Source organism: Typha angustifolia, chromosome 5 (genome assembly GCF_048772165.1).
Source record: "Typha angustifolia cultivar Huaian chromosome 5, ASM4877216v1, whole genome shotgun sequence".
Lineage (NCBI taxonomy): Eukaryota > Viridiplantae > Streptophyta > Magnoliopsida > Poales > Typhaceae > Typha > Typha angustifolia.
In genome coordinates this window covers 4,897,463-4,921,949 of record NC_133243.1, presented here as the reverse complement: position 1 = coordinate 4,921,949, position 24,487 = coordinate 4,897,463, and the positions used below count along the sequence as shown (strand labels likewise).

Here is a 24,487-nt window from a genome sequence, read left to right as displayed (position 1 = left end):
TAAAAGTTTAAATATTGTGTCAATAATTTATTAAGAATAACCATTAATAATAATATGAAGTAAGAGCTTAGCATGTGTGGATATTCCTTTTTAACTTATTTTTAAGAGGTAACATAGGAATATGATATTGCTCATATTTTATTACTTAGATATGTTATGCTCGGCTTTGTTAACTCATAAATTACTCTAAAAACTTAAGCTATAAGACAATATCACTTCTAAGTTAATACATTTTGATAAACCTAAAACGTGTATTTAATTTAAATGGATGAAGTTTTATATTTTAAGACAAAGATAAACATAACAGGATTTGAACCCATGACGACCTTTGGCGCTGATATCATATTAAATCATCAATTACTTTAAAAACTTAAGCTATTAGAGTATAGTGTCTTTTTATATTTTATATTTTAACACTCTACTTCACTTTTAGGCCGATGAATTTTGATAAGATCAAAAAGTGGATTTAAATTAGATGGGTGGAGTTTTATATTTTTAGCAAAGATAAGCACGACATAATTTTATATTTTATATTCTAATAGGCTTTATAGCCGATTGTGATTATGTTCTTATTAATCTACTTATGTAAATCCTTTGTTTTATAAGTATAGCAAAAATTCATAATAACACATAGAGTAAGACTAATAACTATTTTAGAATGTTACAAATATACTATTATGAACATAAGAGGTAAATTAATGTTTAGCTATCTCCAACCAAGAACCTTATAATTAATAACGAAGCTATAACAAGGGATACATGAATTTCTACTTAGTTATATTGCTATTGAATTTAAAAAATAACACCATATATACATAGAAATATAGTTAGTCCCAAGAGATAGTACTCCTTAAATATAATTCATGAATCAATATAATTATGCTCATTTAAATAGAAATTAAAATATTAATACTATGCTTAAGTGTTATTTAATTACTTATTATTCTCCGAAACCTCCAAATAGCTTTTTAACTTTTTTGCTTCTCTTTTCTCTTCTTTTTCTTCTTCCCTTTTGTTTTATAAAGATGGTTGCCATTTGAGAGAGAGAGAGAGAGGTGTTGTTTGATGATATTTTATTATTGTGGTAATTTTTTAAATCATTCATCTAGAGATTTTATTTTTTTATTATTTTCTATATTATTATTATTATTATTATTATTATTATTATTATTATTATTATTATTATAGGGGGGTTTTTAAAGCATTTAATTTTTTATTTTTATTTTGGTAATTGGTGGGTAAAATGTGTAACCGAGGAAAAAAAAACACGGCTTTGGAGTGAGTTGACACACACACACACTCTCTCTCTCTCTCTCTCTCTCTCTCTCTCTCTCTCTCTCTCTCTCTCTCTTGTGTGTGTGGAGGTGGGATTTGTTAGAGATCCGAACGATTCCCCACAACGCCGACAAGAGATGTCGACTGCTTCGTCTCGCTCGGGCGCGTGCGTGCGCTGCTGCTTGGTGCTCTTCGCCGTGGCCTCCGCGCTCTGCGTCTCTGCTCCGGCTATCTACTGGAGGTACAAGAAAGGCTTCAGCGGGACCCGACTCTCTACGTCAGTTTCTTGCGCCCCGTGCGTCTGCGACTGCCCTCCTCCGCTCTCCCTTGAGAAGATCGCGCCTGGTGGGTCTCTCTTCGCCTTGTCTTGGTTTGCCCCCCTACCTGTTTGTGGTTTTGTTTTGGGAGATCTTACAAGTTGGCGTTTTGGGCTTATTAATTGCTTATGAGGAAAATCCATCTGGGATTTGGCGTAAAGTTTGGAACTTTGGTACTTGATCTATAGTTTGGAGAGACATCTCTCTGTTTTAGGAGGAATAACATGTAATCCGGAAAGAATAGATCGATCTATATTCGATAATCGAGTGGTTTACTCGGCATGTGGGCGGGTTTATTGGCATTTAAATGAGGCGTTGGAAATTTATAATACTTTTCTGATATGCAGCAATTGTTGTTTATCCTAACTTTGTGGAAGAACAATTCCTCTGGTTTTAGTGTATTAGCAGGGAAAAAAACGGAGCTTCCTTTACAGCTTTGGTGGGAATGATTTGCTATCCATGCGTCATGAGAGAAGTATGAATTATTAGTGTGTTTTGAGGAATTATAAATATGGAATAGCAGGGTTAAAACTATTGACTGAAATTACATGGATATAGCTGTAGGTCTCTGGTACATATCCTTTGATCTAGGAATAATGGAGGATTAAGAATCATTAGCTCATGGATTTTAGAGTTAGATCACCGTAGTGGAGCTCCAATTTAGTTTGTTTTCTTTCATGCCAATAACATTGTCTTTGTAAGAATATACATTTGTCCATCATTATCAAAATTAGAATGCGAGAAATTGTCAGTTTTCAGACACTCAACAGGCTGTCTTAATGAAATCTAGACATGTTTCAGATATTTAATATCAGAATATAGTGGAGAGTCCATTGAGTCCATCCCTATTTCTTGGGATTTTCTTTCTGAAAGTCTTATTTATATTTGCCCTTTTAAACAGATATAAGAAAACATCAATTTATTAGAATGCAGGTTGTTTCATATACTTAAGAGTGTAAGAAGCAAACTATGTTATTACTACTTTAATCACTTGAGACTCATAAAGCAATAATATGTAGTTGCAATTCTAGGAAAGAATCATAAACAAATAAAAATAGGTTCATTAATTTGTCAAATAGTAGTAATGAGCTAGTTCAACATAATGTTAGGTTTGTTTCATTATTTGACTTATGAATTATAGCTATGTAATTACCATTGTAGGTTTTAATAGAACCTCCAGATTCAAATGCATATATGATTCTTCTTCTGGAAGCACTAGCATTTGAAATGCCTTAGTTAGTTAGTTTAGCATTATCTTTAATGATATAGTATATAACAAATCAAAACTAACGAACACTGTGAGCATAGTAACTACCTTCACTAATAATTGAGTTGATGTCTTACACTGGTTTCTATTTGAGGTGCAAGTAAAACACAATGCTGAATTTTTTTATTTATTTTATTTTTATGTAACACATCCTGCCCAGATTCTTTTTCAATCTCCTGTAGATTTCATGTATCTGCTTTGGAGAGTATATCTTGGCATGTTCTTCTTCCCTAACCTTAATGCTATTGAAACTATCTTGACCATATTCAAGAATGTAGGCTTGTTCTGCCTTATTTTAGGCAGAGTGGTTGGTGAATCTAAAAAATATGCTACATGATCAGAATAAATTGTGATATCTTTATTTGATTCTTGTTACACAAGATAATGACTAATGGAGTATTAGTATTAATAGTTGCTTTTAATGAATGAAAAGTCAATTGCTTTTTCTTTATCTTGAATTCGATATTCTTTTTCCATTTTATGTGTTGCTAACAAATATTACATGCACTTTTGCAGGACTGATCAACCTCTCCGTTACAGGTTCAAGTTGTTCCTCATTTAAGAACTCTTTTCAATTATTAGAATGCGGATTTTCCCTTAAATAATTTTCATTCGTTTTCAAATTTTAATTCCATTTAGCTTGTTTTCACAAAATGGTAGGAATTAAAAACTATGTAGGTTTGTTATGGCTTAGCTTATTTATTATTAATGATTTCTGGTCTGTTTATTGTTGATGGTCGAAAAGAGTTTACACCTGCCTGCAAAAATTTTTGATGGATAAATATTTTCTTTCACCAATACTTTTTTTACACCTACTATCCTTGTAACTCTACAAGTAAAATGTCATTTACTACTCTGACTTCTCATTACATTAATAAGAGCATCCAAATGCATGGATTGCAGATAGCCATTGGGTTAGATAATGGCATTACATTGCCGAAGTATTGGTTTGCTAACCCAAGCTAACTGAGTTTGTGTTATCCTAGTCAAGTACATTGGGATTGCTCAAACCGATCTGTTTCCAATCTTAATTTATTAAATATTTATTTATTTATTAAGTCGATCACCATCTAATTGATCATAAATTTTCTCCAAAATTAATTTATCTTAAATTTATTAGACCCAAATCTGACCATTTGGCTTGCTCAAGTCCAAGAGGCACAAGTCGAGCTAAATTTGGGAAAGTAAAAGTACAGATCTTTTTGGTTCAAGAAAGTTATCTTTAAAAAGTTGTGATCCTTAAGGATGCAGTTGGTGAATGAATCTACTTGTGTACCCCACCTTAATTATAGGTTTACTTATTAGGTGTAGCTTAGAGGTTTGAATTGGGTATCTACTATAATATTGGTTCAGCATCTTGACTAACTATTGACCAAATTATCCAGAGGTAAAAACTTTCAACAAAACTGTTTTATCTATGTGCATAACAATTTAACTTTCCCAATTTCAGGCTACAATGTTGGTTAATGCTATCCCAGGTTAGCTTAGAGGTCTGAATTGGCCAATTGAGTATCTATTATAATATTTATTCATCTTAAATTTTGCATTTTGACTAATTATTAACCAAATTATCCAGAAGTAAAGACTTTCATCAAAACTGTTTTATCTAAGTGCACAACAATTATACTCTCCCAATTTCAGGCTACAATGTTGTTTAATGCTGTCCCAGGTTAGCTTAGAGGTCTGAATTGTCCAATTGAGTATCTATTATAATATTTATTCATCTTAAATTCAGCATTTTGACAAATTTTAAACCAAATTATCCAGAAGTAAAGACTTTCATCAAAACTGTTTTATCTAAGTGCACAACAATTTTACTTTCCCAATTTCAGGCCACAATGTTGGTTAATGTTGTCCCAGGTTAGCATTCTCGAAGCTTGCTTTTCTTTTTTCAGCCTATCCTCTTTAAACCAGGATGAAGGGTTGACCAAGGGACTATAAAAGAATTTTCCAGCTTACTCTATGCTGCCTCAAAACTGACCTTAAGAGTTATAGAATTATAGTCACCCTAAGGATTGCATCTGTTCTCAATCTGGATCTACAATATCTCTTGTATTCTTATCATAGATTGTGGCAAACATGATCCTGAGCTCAACGAGGAGATGGAGAAACAGCTTGTGGATCTCCTCACAGAGGAAATGAAGCTTCAAGTGATTGTTGCTGAGGAGCATAGCCATCACATGAATGCCACCCTTGTGGAAGCAAGAAGATTGGCTTCCCAATACCAAAAGGAGACTGAGAAGTGCAATGCCGCGACAGAGACCTGTGAGGAGGCTAGGGAACGGGCTGAAGCAGCCCTGGCTAAGGAGAAAAAGTTTACATCACTCTGGGAACAACGAGCCCGTCAATTCGGTTGGAGGGATGGATAGAAATCACGATCTTACACTTCTGGATATTGTCCCACGTATAATTTATTTTAAGTAATCTGTTCCAATTGTAATTTTCCTCTGTATTTCCTTTTTATTTCTGGGATTGGAAACTCTTCCAACTTATGTTTTCTTTCTTTCTTTTTTGGCAATGTTGATGTATGGTCATATTGAAACTGACGTGCATAAATACTAATCTGTGTGTTAGAATTTCAATAGGTAATACACATCAACTGTAGTGATGGACCGAGTTCAATTGGTAGTAGGAAACTTTTTTCTTTTTTAAGTTTTTTAATATAGTGCATAATAGCCAACCAATCTGCAATATATCCATGTACTCGATTATCATTTTTGTGATTTACCTTTTCCAATAATAATTATCTGCACACAGTCGACGAATGATTATTGTTTTCCTTTATGATGTCTTACTTGTATTGTTCTCTTTATGATTCACCTAGTAACAGAATTCAATGAATATCTGCAAGAAGATGATAGCCTACAGAAGAGGAGCAAGAATTTGTTCAAATCTGCTGGCTTCCTTCAGATCAGCAAAAGCACAATTATTATGAAATCGATGGCCTCCAGATAGTCATATGCAACTCTCCTACTTTCTTTGATATGTCCTGAACTTCTACGTAGCAGAGGTAATGTAAGTTGCCTGCATAATAAGCTTCTCATCCACTAGCTTGTGTTTCTTTTCTTCCTTTTTTCATTTCATTAACTGCATGCATGAAGGGAAACTGGCTGATCTTACTTTCTAGTTTCTCAGAAACAAAAAAGTAGGCTGAATTAACCATTGGTTTCCATCTGAATTTCCTTGAAATACTTGTTCTTTTTAATGTTCAGTTATTAGGAATTCTTTGTGTGTTCCTCAATGCCCTTGTTTAATAGAATTTTTTCATAGTCATTTAGTCGTTTATTCCAGTTAATTCATTTAGACACAGAAGCAAAGGCAGTAAAAACTTCGAAATTTGTAGCAATATAGCTTATATGCTGCAGTGAATCACAAGTAGTGCAAGCATGCAGAGGAAAGAGCAATTACAATAAGAGTGCACACACAAGTTCCTTAGAACACTGTTTGTAAATTAAAAGTAGTCTAAGAAGTCTCTGGCTTAAGTGCTATAGCTTTTATTAATAAGCACAGGAATCTAGGCTTACCTACTGTAAAGGAAACCTAAGATATCTAATTCTTAATTCTGACCTAGATTCACACTAGAAGGAACTAGCTTATCAAACCTATCATGTGGAAAACCATGGTTGTTTCAAAAGTGCCAGACATACTTTTCTTCATAAATAAAGCAGTAGCTCTTAATTCATAGACTTCTAAAAGATAATAGGGCTCTAAAAGTCACCTACTTATGGTCCAGAGAAGTAATCATCTACATATGCATGCATATCTAATACTTGAACATAATGCACCAGAAAAGATGAGAAATATTATGACATTATCAAATACAGTCTAAATCCTCAATAATGTTCATACATAACCAAAGATTTAGGATTAGTCATTGCTTTAAGAGGCATCATACTCAAACTGTAGCTAGGAAACACTGAGAGAAAGCAGCCACATGCTCCTGCAGCAAACCAATCCTGACATCCATCCCTCCTGCCTCATCTGGCCTCTGCATGAAGTATGCAACCTGCATGAGAGGAGGAGCCAAAGGCGACACGTAGGCCGCTTGTCCGAGCCCGAAGTCGACCTTGTGGTATGGAGTTCTTGTCCAGTCTGAGATCATAGTGAGCTCAGGCAGCAGAGGAAGAGAGCTTTGTGGAGCTTCAAGTGCCTCGAGATAGGCTTTGATATAATCTTCAGTTATCGAGAGCTTAGCCATCTTGATCTTCTCAACAATTGTCGCAAGGCTTTCATTTTCGAGTTCTTGGCAAGTGCATGAGATGGAGGAGAGCACATAGGCATTCCCTGTGAACCCTTTTGGTAGGGGTGGATCCATTCTGGTTCTTGTGTCAACTGTAAACTGGAGGCATACTGTTCTGTGCTTTGCTATTCCTAAGGCTTTGGTCCTTGCCTGCAGTAAGAAGTGCAGAAAAGTTTGGCATCCATTAGAGTAAAGCAAGAAAGAATGATTGTTTGAAATTCACATCTACTGGTGACATTATAATAAGCTAATTGCATGAAATGAAATACTGAGATACTTTGCATCTAAATTTGTTCTCAGAAATAAAATAGCATCAACTACAATAGATATAACACCAGCTTTCACATAGGAAAGCAAGTTCACATTTTTAGAGTAGAGCAAAAGGCTTAGAAGTTAAACATTTCTTTCTTTTAGTGGTGCTGTGTGAAATGGAGTTCATGCAAATAAAAAAATCAACAGCATGTTAATGGAAACCAAAAGATATTATCCAACATATAAATTAGATGGTTTGATTTATGAAACTATTATGTCAGATTATATATATGTATCTGATTTCTTTGAATCATCTCCTCACCATTTTGGTGGTGTTCAGCCATATAATGTAAAATTGCTCAGCTTTTTAGTCTATAAACTTATATCTATAGAGATTATATATATGTCACCATTTCTCTTACCATATCTCATTGAAGTTATATGAGTTCATTGTCATATAAAAGTAAAGCACTTGCCAATTCATTGCTTAAACATACAAAATACATGCTTAACATTGATAAATTTCATGAGGAAGCATCCTTATAATGGAGGTACATTTGAATTATCTCTGGAAACATATCTATCTTGAAAGAATTTGAGCTCTCATGGTGGTATCTATTAAGGTGAAATAAAGATAATTACATGCATAAATCCAAGTGTTACATGTTTGAACAGAAGTAATGAATATCACAAAACAAAACAAAACAAAGCAAGAATGAATATGGAGGAATTCAGCTCTCATGTAGTACTACAGATTAGGGCCAAATTAAGATAATACATGCATAAATCAAAGTGTTACATGTTTGAACAGAAGTTAATATGCTATTTGTTAAGCTAAACGTAGGCTGTCAAACAATAAAGAACAAGAAGAATGTGTTGGGATATAATTAGAGTTGGCGATAGACCATATGTAGGGGTGTAACTGAACCGAGCTCCGTTTGAGCTTGGCTTGAAATTAGTTTCGAGCTTAATCCAAAATCAAGCTAGAATTTATTAGAGTCGATTCGAGCATATCTCGAGCTCCTAGTTTGAGCCGCTTGATAGGTAGATTCAAGCAAATTTCAAATGAAGGCTATTTCAAGCTTTTATTAGGCTTGAATCTAGGTTGAATTAAATTTTGGGTGATCTACACTTTATAAAATTAAATCAAACATATAATCAAATTAAAATTTATTTATTTATTATTATATATAAATTGAATCTTATCGACTTGAGCTTGAGTGACCTGGCTTGTGCTCAATCTTGGCTTGAAATTAATTTCTAGCCTGATCCAGTTGTGACCAAGCTCAACTCATTTCAAATACGAGCCAAGCTCGAGCCGGCTTGATTATTTGACAAGCTTAATCATATACAAGCAGTAAAGAGAGAGGACTTGTAGCTTCCTATGAACCATATATTGAAAAGTTGATAACATTGCAAGTCGTATCTATTAAATAGTAAGTGTTATCTTTTGCAAATTGGAATATGACAATGATCTACTGTTCTTGATCATGGTCTTGAAGATGGAAATGTCAAGCATGGCATGAACACAAACAATTATAGTAGGTGTCTCTATATAATATCCTTTTCTTTCTTCACTCTTTTCAGTACAAAACTAAATTTAATATGTATCTATCTCCTACATACAAATCTTTTTGAACATTAAGGAAGATGTAATTAGTAAGATAAAAAAAAAACTTATTCAGAAGTATTGGTGTCTAGTGGAAATGAACCTTCACAAAGTTGATAAACATGTGAGAGCTAACCAAGATGTCATGGTAGATAAATTTTGAACTAGTTATTCTATTTGATTAGTAGGACATCTCAAACATAAGTTAACCTCCTCTTTAGTTAGTTTAAGCTCTAGAAAAGCTGTCTCTGATACCATATTAACTCATTAACTATCTAAAAGCTTAAGTTGGTTAGAGAACATTGATTTTCTTTTATCATATTCTAATACTTCCTTTTAACTTCGGTGTTAAGATATTTTGATTAGCCAAAGAAGTAGATTTAACTCAAACTTGTTGGGATTTTATATATTTAAATTACAGATAGGCTGGCAGGATTCAAATTTAGAACCTTTGTTATGATACTATGCCAGATAACTAGTTCAGCCAAAGACTTAAATTGTTAGATAATAGATTAATAATGTTTATCATGCATTTAACATATCTTAGTACCATAAGTATTTTAGAGAAAAGTTCATATCTTATGGGTGATAGTATTTCCTCTTGTACCTACATAGATAGATTTGTCAGGAGTGCCTCATAATAAACACACTTCAAGATGAGTTCTTATAATCTTACTTAGTGTCTTCTATCGCCCACACACACACCACGCACATACATATGCATATATATTACTCAAGTATGTATTACATACTTATAAGTATATGTTAATGTGTAGTTATTGTATACACAAAGAATGATAATATGTAGTTATTTCATACATAGAGAAAGATCATATATAATCATTGCATACATAGAAAATAATAATGCATAGTTGTTGCATACATAGAGAATGTTATATATAGTCATTGCATACATAGAGAATAACAATGCGCATGTGGATCATGCACGGTACTACAATATTTAATGCATGGTGGTTTAGTATATTCAACCCATCAATCCATTTTATAGTGCTCTAACGGGTATTCATAAAGAGAAAAAAAGTTTAATTCTTTATCTCAATTTCATATCACATCAAAGATAATTATTACACCACGAAAATCTTATTGTAGATTAATGATGCAGTTTTAAGAGTAAGAATATGAAATAACTGTTCTAGATTTTTCCTTAATGTCAAAGCAAACAAGGAACAATAATTTTTATATTTTATATAATAACACTTCTTTTTTCTTTTAGATTTAAGACATTTTGACCAGCCCAAGAAGTGGATTTGACTTAAATAGGTGGAGGTTATTATATTTCTAAACAACAGTAAGCCTGATGACTCTAGATAGAAAAATTGATGTTTGCGGAATGAGGTAAGTGAATCTCTACAGTCATACTATGTTAACTCAACGATAACTCTAGGTAGAGTGGGAAGTTTAGATTCGTGGATCCATGATATAAGTGGGTGGTAACAAAGAGAAAAAAGGATTTTTAAAATAAATTTAGTTATATCAAAAGTAAAATTATAATTAGATTCATGTGTGCTATAATATTTAATTTGAAAGAGTTGCGTTTCTAATCTAGGATAGGGATAATTTGATGTTTGGTCTCTAATCTAGAGTGGTGTTTCTTAATCTAGAATAGGATAAAAGATGATTCGGAAGTAAATGAGAGCTTAAGCTTTTAATATAGTTGGTGAGTTAACACCAATCAGTATTACCCTAGGACGATATACATTCTAATTAGATGTAATTATCAAACTCGACCCACTCAAACTCGACTCGAACCTGCCCTACTTTAATCAGGCTAAGCTTGGCTTGAGCTTAGTTTAAGCTAGCCCATTACGCTTGACTATTTCTATAATTTTTTTAGGTCCTATATTGGATGTTTTGTTTATTGGAGGCTATTATATAACACTTAAGTTAGTTGAAAACTAGCTAAAATATTTTCTTGGGTGACCTGTTATAATATAATATTTTTGATAACTCGGTCCGAGGGCGGTAATGAAATATAATATTCTAGCTTGGCCCAAGTCAGCGGGCCGACCTCTAGTTATAATGGAGTATTTGATCAAGCTCCTAACAAACTTGTTCTCCAAATGATCTGCCTCCCAAACTTATTACCTAAAAATGATCTAATTTAGACATGTCATCAGCCATTACATGGGTCCACTATAAAAATGCTAATAAACGTTGATCATATCAATGCTTTAAACGGAACTTACATGCAAATATAGGAGACATTTGCGCTAAAAAATTCTTCAATTTTAAATAGTAAAAGTAAATTTTTATATATATAATGCAAACCGGGTTAGATCAGATCACATCAAGGGGAGATTGGGCTCAATGGATTGAGTCTAGTTATTATCTTATCTGCTTATTTGCTTTAATTAGAGTCTTATTAGGTTATAATTTATTAGTTAACTAATTCAGTTTTGTGCGATTTCAGAAAAATATTCAAAAGATATTCTATAGACGACTAAATATTACGAAACCACTACCACTTGGAGAAGATCGAAGACGTCCTGATCTACAACTTTCTTATTCAAGGTTTCTCTAGATTTGAAATCTATCTATGGCAAAACAAAGAATCAATCCGAGAAGAATAAGGACGGCTGATTTAGTTAAGTCATGTAAGCCACTAAGATAAGTCCAATTAAGTCATGTAAGTCTCTAAGGCAAGTTCTAGTTCGAATCATATAAGCCTTTAGGGTTAGTCTAAGACAAATCCTAGTTCGAGTTGTATAAGTCTTTAGGGGATCCATTGTACCCGACCTCTCTATATATAAAGGGGCTGGGCTTCCTTTTTTACGAGGGAATTGAATGGAAGGATATTGAGTTAAGTTAAGTTTATTTACCTTATGATACTTATCATCCTTATCTTTTACCGTAGCTGTTAAATCATCATTATCTTTCTAGGAGTAGATCTAAGTTAGAAACCTTAGTTTTACCTCCAACTTATAACTATTATCACCTCCAACAGCCACCCTATCTTACGGCCGTCCACCGCCACCCTTGGCTGTTCGTCACCCTCAAACGATTGCCGCAACGTCAGATATTTACTATTATGCCCTGTTCTGACCTTGCTTCATTATTTTAATTATATCTTTTCTATCCAGACATTCGGTTGATGTAAAACTAAAACCATTATCTAGTGAGCCTACTGCCACTTAAATTTTATAATTTTCTTACGTAAATTTTGGACACACTTAGTTTCAATAGTCTAATACTACTATTACTAAAATCTTAGTGCAAATAGCCCCAAATATACTAATATATGAGCAGAGTAAAAATGATGAGAAGAATTGATTTATAATTACCTTATCCAAATCAAATTTAATACTTTTCTCTAACTTATCCAATTGTAACATGATAAATTTTCTACTCTAATTTATCTAATTAATGAATAAATACGAAACAAGGAATAATATTCTCATTCTATACTCAGTATTCTTAATAAAATAAAGCATCGATGAGATTGACTCTTTATTCTAAAGGCTGGCAAGATAAAAGCTCGTGTAAATCCCATTTTAGCATTAAATATGAGTAAATTACTTGGATAAATAAGTTAATTAACGAGGAGATCCAATTTGGTCAAACACTGCATTATAATGAATCGAATTAAAATATATAATCTAATCTTGGCAAAATCAACAGTTAAAGTTTTCTTCTCAGGAACCAAAGAAGGTTTCTCCTTAATCTAGAGTAGTTGATTAAAAGAAAATTACAAGTCAGACTCTTTGTTTTTCAAATTTATAGAGAAAGTTTGGCGATTTTGATGGAATATTTTTTTTTACCCGTTATTAACTCACTGACTACTCTAAAAACTTAAGCTGTTAAAAGAATGATGATTATGCTCAAGAAATGAACTTAAATTAGATGAGTAGATATTTTATATTTTAAATAATATATGAGTTAAAGCAGGATTTGATTCAGAATCTCTGATCTAATATTATTGTTCATGCACCAACTATTTTAAAAACTTAGGTAATATTTGATTCATGTATAAGAGATACTTATTCATAAATTATAAATATATTTTAAAATTAAATATTTGTTTATGTATATTTTGATTAAATCTTACATACGATAATTGACATGACTAGTTATGCACAAAATTATATCACATGTAGAAGGGTATGATAAAATTACATGTTTTATAAGTAAGATTTATATTAGCAAAAATAATCAAAATATCCTCCTTGATTTCTATTAGCAAAAAATATCCAAAATACCCTGCCATCTATATAAAGTGATTAACAAGAACTATATCTTTGCACACAAAATTATAACTATCTATGTTCTCTCATTCGGCATCGCACTATTTATTATGAAGGCATTTTAATCTTTTCATCTTAAAATTACCCTATTGACTATACTTATGCACAGTTTAATAATCAATTATAAATTTTTACATAAATTTATTTAAGACATTATTATAATTTTATCTATGTTTTAGATTTAAATAATAAAATATGAGTAAAATTATAGAGATACCTAATTTATATTTAAGAGATGTGCATAAAGTTAAAGTTGCTTTGAAAAAATCTCATGCATAAACCAAACTAGACCAAACTTGTTAAAAAATGATAAATTTTATATTTTATATTTTAACAATGGTTAAAAGACAACACTTCTACAGTTATACTGCATCACAATGGTTGAAGAAAAGAAAGTAAAATAAGATATCTTTTAAGAGGTCAAGTAACTCTAGGTTGAAATGGATACTATGGTTGTCCAAATAATCAAGCTAACTCGAGCTCGGCTCGAGTTGGATTTGAGCAAGCTTGGCTAGAAGTGAGCCTATTTAAGCTTGATCTCCATAATAAACTTAAAATTAATTTAAAGCCGAGTTTGATAATAAGTCGGCTCGATAAGACTTGGAATAATAATGTGACTTATATCTATATATAATATATATTAGTAATATGAACTTTTAAATCAAAGATTACCAAATGCATGGCTACTACTTTATATTTTTTATAGTTGAAATGCCTTATTTCAAGCTTAATTTAAGCCTAAATTAAGCTTGATTAGGCTCGATTTAAGCTTGAATTAATTTAAGCCTGAAATTATTTATCGATCAGCTTGGTTAATTCAAAATTAGCTTGAATTCCTATAATTAGGGTTAAAACACTGTATCAATTCAAGTTTATGGAATTAGCAGCTTAAGATTAATGTCAGCATCGATTCTTCTGCAAGTTATTTTCCTACATCTTTTACTTGTTAAAAAAACAGACAAGAATAAAATGAACTTCTAATGGCTTATGTGGGCATCTAAAGTAGTTGAGATAAATTTCAATGACAAGGCAACGGTTGAACTGCGAGAAACAAAGTAGCCATGAATAGTGAAATCTCTTAAGACAAAAGTTACAGTTGTACTAATATATATATATATATATATATATATATATATCATGAAGTACTGTCAAGTATAGTGCATCAGCAGTTGTATTCACTAGAAGAGTGTAATCATTCTTCATCTAATCTTCAATAGCCTGAGCTTTACTCTGATCTTTATCTCCCTTGATGTGCATTATGTAGAAGAAGCTCAACATAAATAGCATGCATATAGGCTATTAATATAATGAACAAACAATTGATATCTTTATCCTAGCTATTTGATTGATTTGAGAGTTTCCTAGGTGCTAGTTTGATCAATTTATAGGCACATAAACTTTAGTCTTGTCAAGATGATTCTAACCTTGTCAAGATTCTAAAACATATGCCAATTAGTCTTTAGATATTCTCCACTGTTACTAAAACCTTCTACAGGAGTACTAAAAGCTTCATTCCAACTCTAAATTTATATGAGAACCTTATATGGGTTGTCGAATACTCTTGCTTGATATGTAAAAGGTACAACTTAGCATATACTATGACTAATATAACTGTCTGGTGTTTAAGTTTTCTAAAACAAATTGAGTGATATAATGTTAATGTTGTATAATCCTAGGGCTAATATAGTTACTTTACCATTAATTACTCTTTGCCGAGTAGTAAACAGTGATATATGTACTAAAAAATATCCACCTCATACCTCAAATAAGCCTTCACTGTATTGTATATAAAAATTCTCACCCTATTTGCTAGTACAATAAAGTCAACATAATCAATTTTTATGACTAGAAAACGTGATAAACATGCAAATATCACCTATGCTGCATCAATTGCAATGATAATAATGCAACTACTTTCACCTTGTTGTCATCTGATGATAAAAAAATGGATCTTCCAGTGTATCATGAGGAATAAGATCCAATCTTATACACCAGAGCTAGCTAGTATTTTTCTGTGGTTAGTTGGCTATTAGATCCTTGCGTATATATGGTAATTCTACTCCATATAAATTAAGTGTGTTATTGTGCTATGGAATAACAAGGTACAATTTCGGAGTATATCTCAGCAGAGTGGGAGAAGAACCAATAATTAATTGCTAACATACATCATATATGTATATATCTGAATACTATAAAATCATATATACACACACATATAAATATATATATATATATATATATATATATAGAGAGAGAGAGAGAGAGAGAGAGAGAGAGAGAGAGAGAGAGAGAGAGAGAGAGAGAGAGAGAGAGAGATGATGCAATTGTAAAGACAGTTCTGCAAATTATAGTTCTTGTGATCAAGCATAGGAAGGAAAAGTATTCTATATCATTAAACAGTACTCTTTTAATTTAGAACTAATCTGATGCTCCTCACAAAATTCCCTTCTTCTCCTATTTCAATTATTGCATTCAATCACTAACTAATATGTCTCGGGTGGTTCCTGTTGATTACCTTAAAAAATAATTAATATGATCCATTAAATCCTACCTGTTTCAATTATATGATCAATTGTGGTTGTTAAAGGGATTAATTTAGGCATAAATAACTACAGTATTGATGTAGTTGTTTTACCTTCCACAAGTGTGCAGCAACCACCTCAAATGAAGAGCAGACAATGCCACCTGAACCACTGGCCTTGCTCTTAAGACATTCCATCATGGCACTGCTCAAAGGAAAGGTCTTCATAACAAAGTCTTGTTGGCTCCTGCTGCTCATCTCTGAGAACTTGAACACCCATTCAAGTTGCCCACCAGGATCCATGGACTGATCCATAGACACTGCCTGCTTTATAAGTTGGTGGAGATGCTCAAAGGCCACAACCCTTGTCGACTTGTTGCTTTGGCTTCTTCCATGGCTTACTAACAACCTCTCTCTCTCATGCACTGGTTCTATCAACTCCAACTCCTCCCCATCTACTCTTCCTGCTGCTTTAGAAGCCCATGCATTGAGGAAGTTATAAGTTGCCAAGCCATCAAAGAGAGAATGGCTACTCCCCACCCCAACTGCATACCCTCCACAGCCAAACTTGGTGACCTTCACGGAGACGTAATGCAGTCAGTTAATTCTACAAATAAAAGCCCTGATGACATAATTATACATGGGTTTATGACTAATTACGTACGTACCTGGGCAACAACAAGTGGCATATCAGAGAGTCTAGTGGAGAGAGGAGGCTTGTAGACGAGTTGCTCATAGAAGTCATTGTACTGGGAGAGGTCTCCCAGGTCTGAGATCCTCACAGGTGTGGCTGCCTCCACGAAGAGTGCACCGGAATTGGAGCAAACTAGGTCAAGCTTGGCAGTGGATGGGTCCAAGGATAGCCTTCCTGCAGCTGGGTACCAGGCAGACAAGACCTCCTCCAACCCCATCTTTAAGGAGGTGAAAAGAGAAGAGCAGCAGCAACCTGACAGGCCTTGGTGGTGGGGTGGTGGTGATCTGTAAAAGAACACCAAGTACATGAGCGCAGGACACTTTCTGTCTAGGTTTGAGAGCTCTATCACTTTGGTCTCTTGGGTTGCAGGAGGGTGAGCTCTTGGGTTGACTGATGTGGTCCTTGTGATGGAAATCTTAAGGTACTCCTCCTCCTCCCTTTGCGTTGCTGCCATTACTCCTGTGGTCCTCAAGCTTAATTCTGGATGGGAGGAGGAGAGAGAGAGAGAGAGAGAGAGAGAGATTGAGAAGCTTTATTAGAAGACAGGCAGCAGGCCTTGGGGAATTTTTGTATACTTGATTATTATTCTATAAACACACACACACACACACACACACACATATATATATATAGTTGGTATGCTATGCACCATCCACATCTACAAGCCTAACAAGCCTGTGGATATATATATATGGCTAAGTGCCTATTCTATATCTAATAGTTACACACAAAAGTATTTTGCAATCCCAAAAAGAAAAAATAAAGAAGAAAAAAGTATTTTGCAATCCAAAGACAAGACCAAACATCTGAATCAATTGACTTCTGATCAGATGGAAGCAATGGATGGATTGGCTTGGGGCAGCTGCTTTCCAGAGAAGGTTCATCTCTGGACTCTAGTCAGCTATCTGCCTTTGATCCAAAGTAAAATGTGAAAGTACTTACTACTCTGTGGCTACTGTAGATAAAGCTGGAAAATTAATAGGGAAATTTATCAAAAGAAAAAGAAAAAACTCTCACCATTTATCTTTTATTATAATTGCTATTTATCATTTGACCATGGCATTTTGCATTAAATATCTCAAAAACACTGTGCTATCTATTTTTGTTAACTGTTTATCATATTTATAAATGTACAGTGATCTAAATATCTTTGAATAAGCTAAGGTAAAGTCAAATTAAAGTATTTTAAATATATATATGTATATATTTTACAAAAGTAACATAATAGTCTCTGCTTCATAAGATAATTAAAGTAAAAGATACTGTGTTTTTGATAAATATTATCTTTAAATTCAATAATTAAAGAAGTTCCATCATCTGCATGGTCAGGTCAGTGCCACTGCTCCTAATGGAGGAGTGGAAATTTCATAGGGCAAACACTAATTAATCTTGTAAATAATTTAATTGCTTTGTTAATCTAGCAACCTTGTCTATTAGTGAAAAGTGCTAATCCAATTAGAATTTGATATTGATCTAGTAACTAGGAGCCTGCAAGAGTCTAGCAAAGGCCTATAAAAGGTTAGATTCATGCAAGGGCATGATCATATATAGATCTTCCCATGGTTAGATAAGTTTAATTATTTCCAATCTATCTTAATTATGTACGGATCCTGTAGTGGAGCAACAAGTGGTTACTAAATTGGATTCTTGGCCTTAATTAATTAATTAGCTCAAATTCTCCTGCTATGGGTCTCTGTCATCATGCTGTTTGTAAAAGTTTGTATAGAATCTGTTGCTATAATTCTTTCTTTTCTTTTAGATCTCCCTTAAAACTTTTTCTTGGGTTCCCCAAAAAGATTATAAAGAACATGTTAGGAGTGGAGAGATATTGGATCAACTACTTAATAACCAACATGCCCACCAAAACAAGAAAGTATGACCAAGAAATTATTAATTCTTAATAAAAGTGCAAAGACTAATGGTTTATTCTTTGCACTTTTTTCTTTTTATTAAAGGAAATTTGTATATATTATCATATAATTTAATAAAGTTATAATTTACACGTTAGCGAATATGTGTGGAATATATCATGTGTTAGATTCGAACTAACATTGTTTAGGCAGATAGAAATATTTCATCATTTTAGATTATGCTGAGTTGGGTAAGTATAATTTAGTTGAAAGTATTTTCTATAATTTAGTAATTTAATTAAATTATGTACAAGTTTCCCTTTAATGAACAATTAATTGAAGTGGACAGCATCTTTGGTGTATAGATGAGGTTTACTTCACTAACAAGTTTCTAATTAATTCCTAGGTGGATTTCAGATCACCATTCCCTAGAAAGAAGAAACTAATAAGAAGCAAAGCTCCAAGCTCTTTTAAAACCTCCCCTCCCCTCCTCCCCATGATCTACAAGAAAAGAGAGAGAACAAAGTGGGAAAGAGACAAAGCCACTTGGGGAATGGGAGTCCCATAAACTAAGGGGTTTATGGGAAAAGGGGTGGGTTGGTGATTGGGGCATTGAAAAGAGGGAGAGCTGAGAGAGAGAGAGAGAGAGAGAGAGAGAGAGAGGTGGCATTCCACTATGGAGTTAAGCTACATAGTTACCTACCCCTCCCCCAACTCCCCTAAGGTTTGATTAGAAAAAGAGAGTGTAGGTTTTGTTGGTTTGTAAGTTGGCAATGCGTGCAGGTGAAGCAGGGCATTGTCTTCCTGCTCCCCTCTTTCCCAGCACTAAAAGTGCACACTCTCCTCTGCACTCTTCTCAAGTCTCTCTAACACACACACACACACACACACACACACACACACATAACTTTTTTAACTATTAGGAAGGCAGGCAAAAGCCCAAAGGGAGGAGGAGTTTCTTTTTAACTATTAGGATGTGGCCATGAAAGAGAGCATTCATTTAGAGAGGGAAAGGGATTGTATTCTTCTTTTCTTTGTTCTTTTTCCTTTTTCTTTTATGGGTAGGACTCACCTTCACCTACTCCTCTCTTTCTGCATGTATGATGGACTATAATATCTATGTAGATGTTATATATATATAGAGAGAGAGAGATTTGCATATAATATCTTATTTTTTTAATAAAATGATGGTTTACGCTCTATATTTTTTTTTTTTTATAAAATAAGCTTTATGATTTAGCGAATATATGCAGAAAATATCATGAGTTAAATTTAAACTATTTCGTTCAATAGAGATAATTTATTTTTAAAATAACTAAAATATCTTTAGTATGACTTAGTTGAGAATATTTTTATAATTCCTTTTAGTATATGTTTGGTTAAGTTTAATTAACAGAGTTAACGACATAGTATTTTATGCACATATTCGCTAAATTATAGTGCTCGATTTAAAAATAATAAAAATATAAGGTATAAATTATAATTTCATTCAAAGACAAAGTGTTATATATATAAAATTCCTATCTATAGTAGATAGCTCATGCATGAAGTTTACCCATTAGTTTCTTTGTGATTATAATGGAGTTATGTAAGAGAGCTTCTCTAATTTAATTTAATTTATGTATTTTAGTAGCTATTCAATATGTAAATTATGTGTATTTTATTATAATAAAATATCTATCAATTAAAAATATATATATATACTTTCAGTTTTATATGCTAAATCGAAAAATTAAATACATTTAAATTGCAGACAAATATATATGCCTTAGGAACTGAAGGACAAGCATGCAAAAGTTCTATTCATATATAACAACTCATAAATATATATAGGGATTTTCACATAATTGTCATCGAAAACTTTTAAAATATTTGGACATTGTATTTTTAAAATATTATAATTGACACTAAAAGTCTTTTGATTCTTTAATAATTGCCATTTGAGTAATTTTTTTAGTAGAATATTTCTAATGATTATTTGTATATAAATGACTAAAATAATCTTCTTCTTTTTTAATTTTAGAGTGCAAAATATTTATTAATAATTTTTATCTCACATAAAATAAGATATATATATATATATATATATATATATATATATATATTTCGTTATACTATAGTACACACCAGGTATAAGATTTGATAGCTTTTAAACTATTTTTAATAATTTTTATCTAGGGACAAAATAGTCTTTTTATATCTAAATTATATTTTAATCATAATTAGTTAGATTTAACTAAAGAATGGTACTTTTGAAAGAGCATAACGATTTTGGTGGTAATTATAATAGTTTGAAAGTTTTTTATGACAATTATACAAAAATCCCAAATATGTCTAACTTAATGTCGAACTTGTGGAAGAGGAGAAAGAGAACCAGTTTAGTTTAGGGCTCCGCCATTCAGAAATGCTCGGATCCATCTTTGCGTTATATTTATGATTATTAACGAATAGTTAGCTAATTCAATTCTTATCAACATCAATCAGGGCAACCGTTAAATTTTCATTTCTCTCTCTCAAAAAAAAAAAAAAAATCAAGATAAAAAAATAATAATCAAATATACAATTCTCATCAACATCAACTAGGATAGTCTCATAAGTGGTTAGGTATAAGAATTGTAACCCTAAACCCAAAAGATTAGAAAGCATGCAGAATAAAACATGAGAGAAAGCCTAGGTAGGTAGCTAGTAGTATTAGCAATGAGAAGGCCTAGAAAAATTCTAGTAATAATTACATGCAAAGAGAGATCTAAAGATAACCCAAAGGCAAATCTTAGCTTTCAAGATATAATCCGATCATTATAAGAGCATTTGTTCCTTGCTTTCCGTGCAACCAGGATAATTAAAATCACTAAAGACTATGGTTTTAGATAAGCTTAGTTATACCACTTTCCACCTTGAGCATGTGACTTAAGACATCTGTGTTTAGATTAATTCCACAGTAATTATAGATTAATCTTCTAATGGGATTGTGGTTAGGGACTCATGTTGTGAGAGTGATCTCGGTTTCAATCTCAGCGACATTGGTTTAACTATATTGAGAGAGAGAGAGAGAGAGAGAGAGAGAGAGAGAGAGAGAGAGAGAGAGAGAGAGAGAGAGAGAGAGAGAGAGAGAGAGAGAGAGAGAGAGAGAGGTTATCCATTTATCCACTAAATGTATATCTACAAAGATTTGATTCACTTTTTTGTCACATTAATGTGGACATTTCCTTCACCATGAGCACCCATTAGCTTGAAGAATATTACTTATATATATATATAGCTAAAGATGAGATGGCACACAAATACTTTAGGTATTTGGAGTGATTCCCTGAGCAAGCTTATAGGTTAAGCTAGTAATCCCGGTAGGGGTTGAATCCACCCAAAATGAACCCTGAATATTCTAACTACTTCCCTCTGTTTCTCTAATATTTTTGGGCTAGACTAATTTTGATGAACTAAATTATGTTGGTAATTTTTTATATTTTAAATAATATTGATGCGGATCGGGTCAGCTTGGATCGCATCATGAGGATATTGGGCTCGATGGATCTATTTATCTTTTAATTGAGTTATGCTTATCTTAGGTAAATACTTAGGGCAAGTCTAGCTAAGTCAAGTAAGGTCTATGGCAAGTCTAATTAAGTTATATAAGGCTTTAAGATAAGTCCAATTAAATTATGTAAGTATTTAAGACAAATCCTAATTCGAGTTGTGTAAGCTTTTGGTCTAGTCATTGTATGATTCATTATACTCGACCTCTATATGTAAACATGATGGATTCATTTGTTTAATCATCCAAGCATTCAAACAGTGAGAAATTATTTTAGCCTTAAGTTTATCTTAGGAATAAGAGTAAAATAATCTAAGAGTAGAAATAAACTAACCATAACAGTTTATTTTCCTACGAGTAGATCTAATTTAGAATTCTAATTTTATCTCTAAACCCTAGCCACCATTATCTCCACAAGCTACCCTACTATATGGTGTTCACCACCATCCTTAGCCATCCGTCATCCTCCGAGGACCGCCACCATAATGTCGGATAATTTCACTTCTATCTTGTATTGATATTTTCTCACTTTTTTATTTTTAACTTTTTCACCCCGACCTCAGATTCATGTGAAACCAAATCTATTAGCAATAATAACTCATGAGGCTACCACCGTAAATAATATCGTAATTTTTTTTTTTTACGTCCAGATTGGTTCGTAACAAAATATGTCTATAAAAATTCTAATTTCAGGATCTTTACTCTAATACTTTATATTTTAACCTAACATAGCTAATTTAGCGATATATATAAGAGAATTAATAAAAAAAAAATTTGATAAGCATTATGATTGAGTTTAATGGTTACCTTAAACAAGGTTTGTATTCCATCAACCTGATTTTGACACCAAACCCTAGTTTTTTTTTCCCCAAAAACAGAAGACTGAGTTGAGAGTACTACCTTTTAAAAGTAGTTTAACAACAAAGTCAAATTATAACTTTGTCTTTGGATAAGATATCACTTCAATCATTCCTTCTCTAATCTCTCTTTCCTCACAAGCATTTCAATTATATATCTCTTTTCTCCACTATATATATAGATGCCTTTTTTTTGTTTTTACTTTTAGTTTACACTCTACCGTATTAATATTTATTATTCGACCCTTGTATCGGTTACTATATACCATTGAATAATTTTTTATGTTAAGATAAGTAATATATTAGGTATTTTAATTTCTCATTTTCAAAAGTAACGGGATATTTATCTATTCTATTACGGTATTTTTAAATAATTTTATGCAAAATATATAAATCGAATGATAAATAATTAAAATTCTATATGGGTAGAATAATAAGCAATAATAAAAATAAAAATACATGATATATTTAATAGATTTCGCTAGACAATGTAGAAGCACTTTATAGTTACCATGTCCCTATCATAGTCTGATCTTTAGTCTCATGCATGTCATCTAAGTTGTGGTAAATTAATTGTCTACCTTGAAAAGACTAACTAATAGCTCTTTTGTCCCCCAAAGAGTACAAGAAAAAAGAATAGAGAAAGGAAGAGGGTTGTGTCACTTGTCACACACTGTTTAGTAGTTGCTAAAATATTATTTATTTATTTTTCTAGGTCAAATATAAAACTCTCTCTAGGGTTTTGGTGTTTGGCAATGCATGATGGCCAACCAGGTGTTGAGAAGCCATCATGATGCATGGGTGTAGGAATCATCAACTCTATCACTCAGGAAGTCTTCAAAGTGTTAGGTGATTTTTAATTAATTTTTATTTTATTAGGGTAATTTGCATTTAACACTGCATTTTACTACTGGCAAATTGAACTCTATGATATAGCAAATATACGTAGAAAATATCCTGGGTTAGATTTGAACTAACACCGTAAGAATATTCCGTTAAGTAGAGATATTTTATTTCTAAAACGACTAAGATACTTTTATTTTTAAAATAACTAATATATCCTTAGTATGACTTGGTTAATGATATTTTCGTAAGTTTCTTAGTATAGTTAACTTAACTCAGATGTTTGGTTAAATTTTATTAACAAATCTAATAGCAGGATGTTTTGTGTATATATTCGCTAAATTATAAAGCTCAATTTGTAAATAGTAAAAATATAAGACGAGATTAATTACCTTTCTAATAGGAAAAAAATAGAGAAATTGAACCCTATAATTTAATACCATATAGTTAAATTTAACCAAACTTTTGGATTAGCACTGTCCTTAGAAACCTAGAGAGAGTGTTTTTGATAAATTCTCTTTTGGGAAAAGATGATATAATTAGCAAACCTGTCAATGATTTAATACTGTTGGATAGAGAGACAAACTGTTACACATAAATTAAAATTAAGAGAGGATTTAATGACGCAAATAAAATTTTAGTGTATTTTCCCCCTATTTGAAGAAATTTTCATATGATCATTATGTGAAGAAGAAGCTCCTCAATTTTATGGACAAGCCCCACTTGGATTTGGGCCTAGGAGGCCTACGATGAGTCCATCTTAGCCCTAGAGGTAAAAACGGGTCGGATTAAATCTAACCCGATCTAGTTCTGTGTCCGAATTTTGCCGAATATGGGTTGAGCTTTTGATATCCGAGTTCGTATTTATATGGGATAGTTTTAATATCTACATATGACATAATTTAAAATATGGAATACTCGTGACGTATCACCCTTTTCTACCGTGATTCTCAACTTTGTTTTGGTATATA

At 32.4% G+C, this 24,487-nt stretch overlaps 2 protein-coding genes across 2 annotated transcripts; one reads left to right on the top strand and one right to left on the bottom strand.

Annotated features, from left to right (window-relative positions):
* The first annotated feature begins 1,328 nt into the window (after window positions 1-1,328).
* On the top strand, window positions 1,329-5,441 carry LOC140760030 (uncharacterized). Its single transcript, XM_073096801.1, has 3 exons — window positions 1,329-1,620; window positions 3,376-3,399; window positions 4,927-5,441. The coding sequence occupies exons 1-3, from the start codon at window positions 1,413-1,415 to the stop codon at window positions 5,226-5,228; spliced, it is 534 nt and encodes a 177-aa protein (XP_072952902.1). The 5' UTR covers window positions 1,329-1,412; the 3' UTR covers window positions 5,229-5,441.
* A 444-nt stretch (window positions 5,442-5,885) lies between these two features.
* On the bottom strand, window positions 5,886-16,998 carry LOC140760026 (brassinosteroid-related acyltransferase 1). Its single transcript, XM_073096795.1, has 3 exons — window positions 16,412-16,998; window positions 15,858-16,319; window positions 5,886-7,249 (listed from the first exon to the last, which is right to left on the bottom strand). The coding sequence occupies exons 1-3, from the start codon at window positions 16,889-16,891 to the stop codon at window positions 6,755-6,757; spliced, it is 1,437 nt and encodes a 478-aa protein (XP_072952896.1). The 5' UTR covers window positions 16,892-16,998; the 3' UTR covers window positions 5,886-6,754.
* Window positions 16,999-24,487: the final 7,489 nt, after the last annotated feature.

Coding starts and splice junctions, on each gene's coding strand:
- LOC140760026 (XM_073096795.1), bottom strand. CDS start 16,891: ATGGCAGCAACGCAAAGGGAGGAGGAGGAGTACCTTAAGATTTCCATC. Junction 16,320..16,411: donor TGCCACTTGTTGTTGCCCAG/GTACGTACGTAA, acceptor GTCTCCGTGAAG/GTCACCAAGTTTGGCTGTGG. Junction 7,250..15,857: donor TTGCTGCACACTTGTGGAAG/GTAAAACAACTA, acceptor TTCTTACTGCAG/GCAAGGACCAAAGCCTTAGG.
- LOC140760030 (XM_073096801.1), top strand. CDS start 1,413: ATGTCGACTGCTTCGTCTCGCTCGGGCGCGTGCGTGCGCTGCTGCTTG. Junction 1,621..3,375: donor CCTTGAGAAGATCGCGCCTG/GTGGGTCTCTCT, acceptor GCACTTTTGCAG/GACTGATCAACCTCTCCGTT. Junction 3,400..4,926: donor GATCAACCTCTCCGTTACAG/GTTCAAGTTGTT, acceptor TTCTTATCATAG/ATTGTGGCAAACATGATCCT.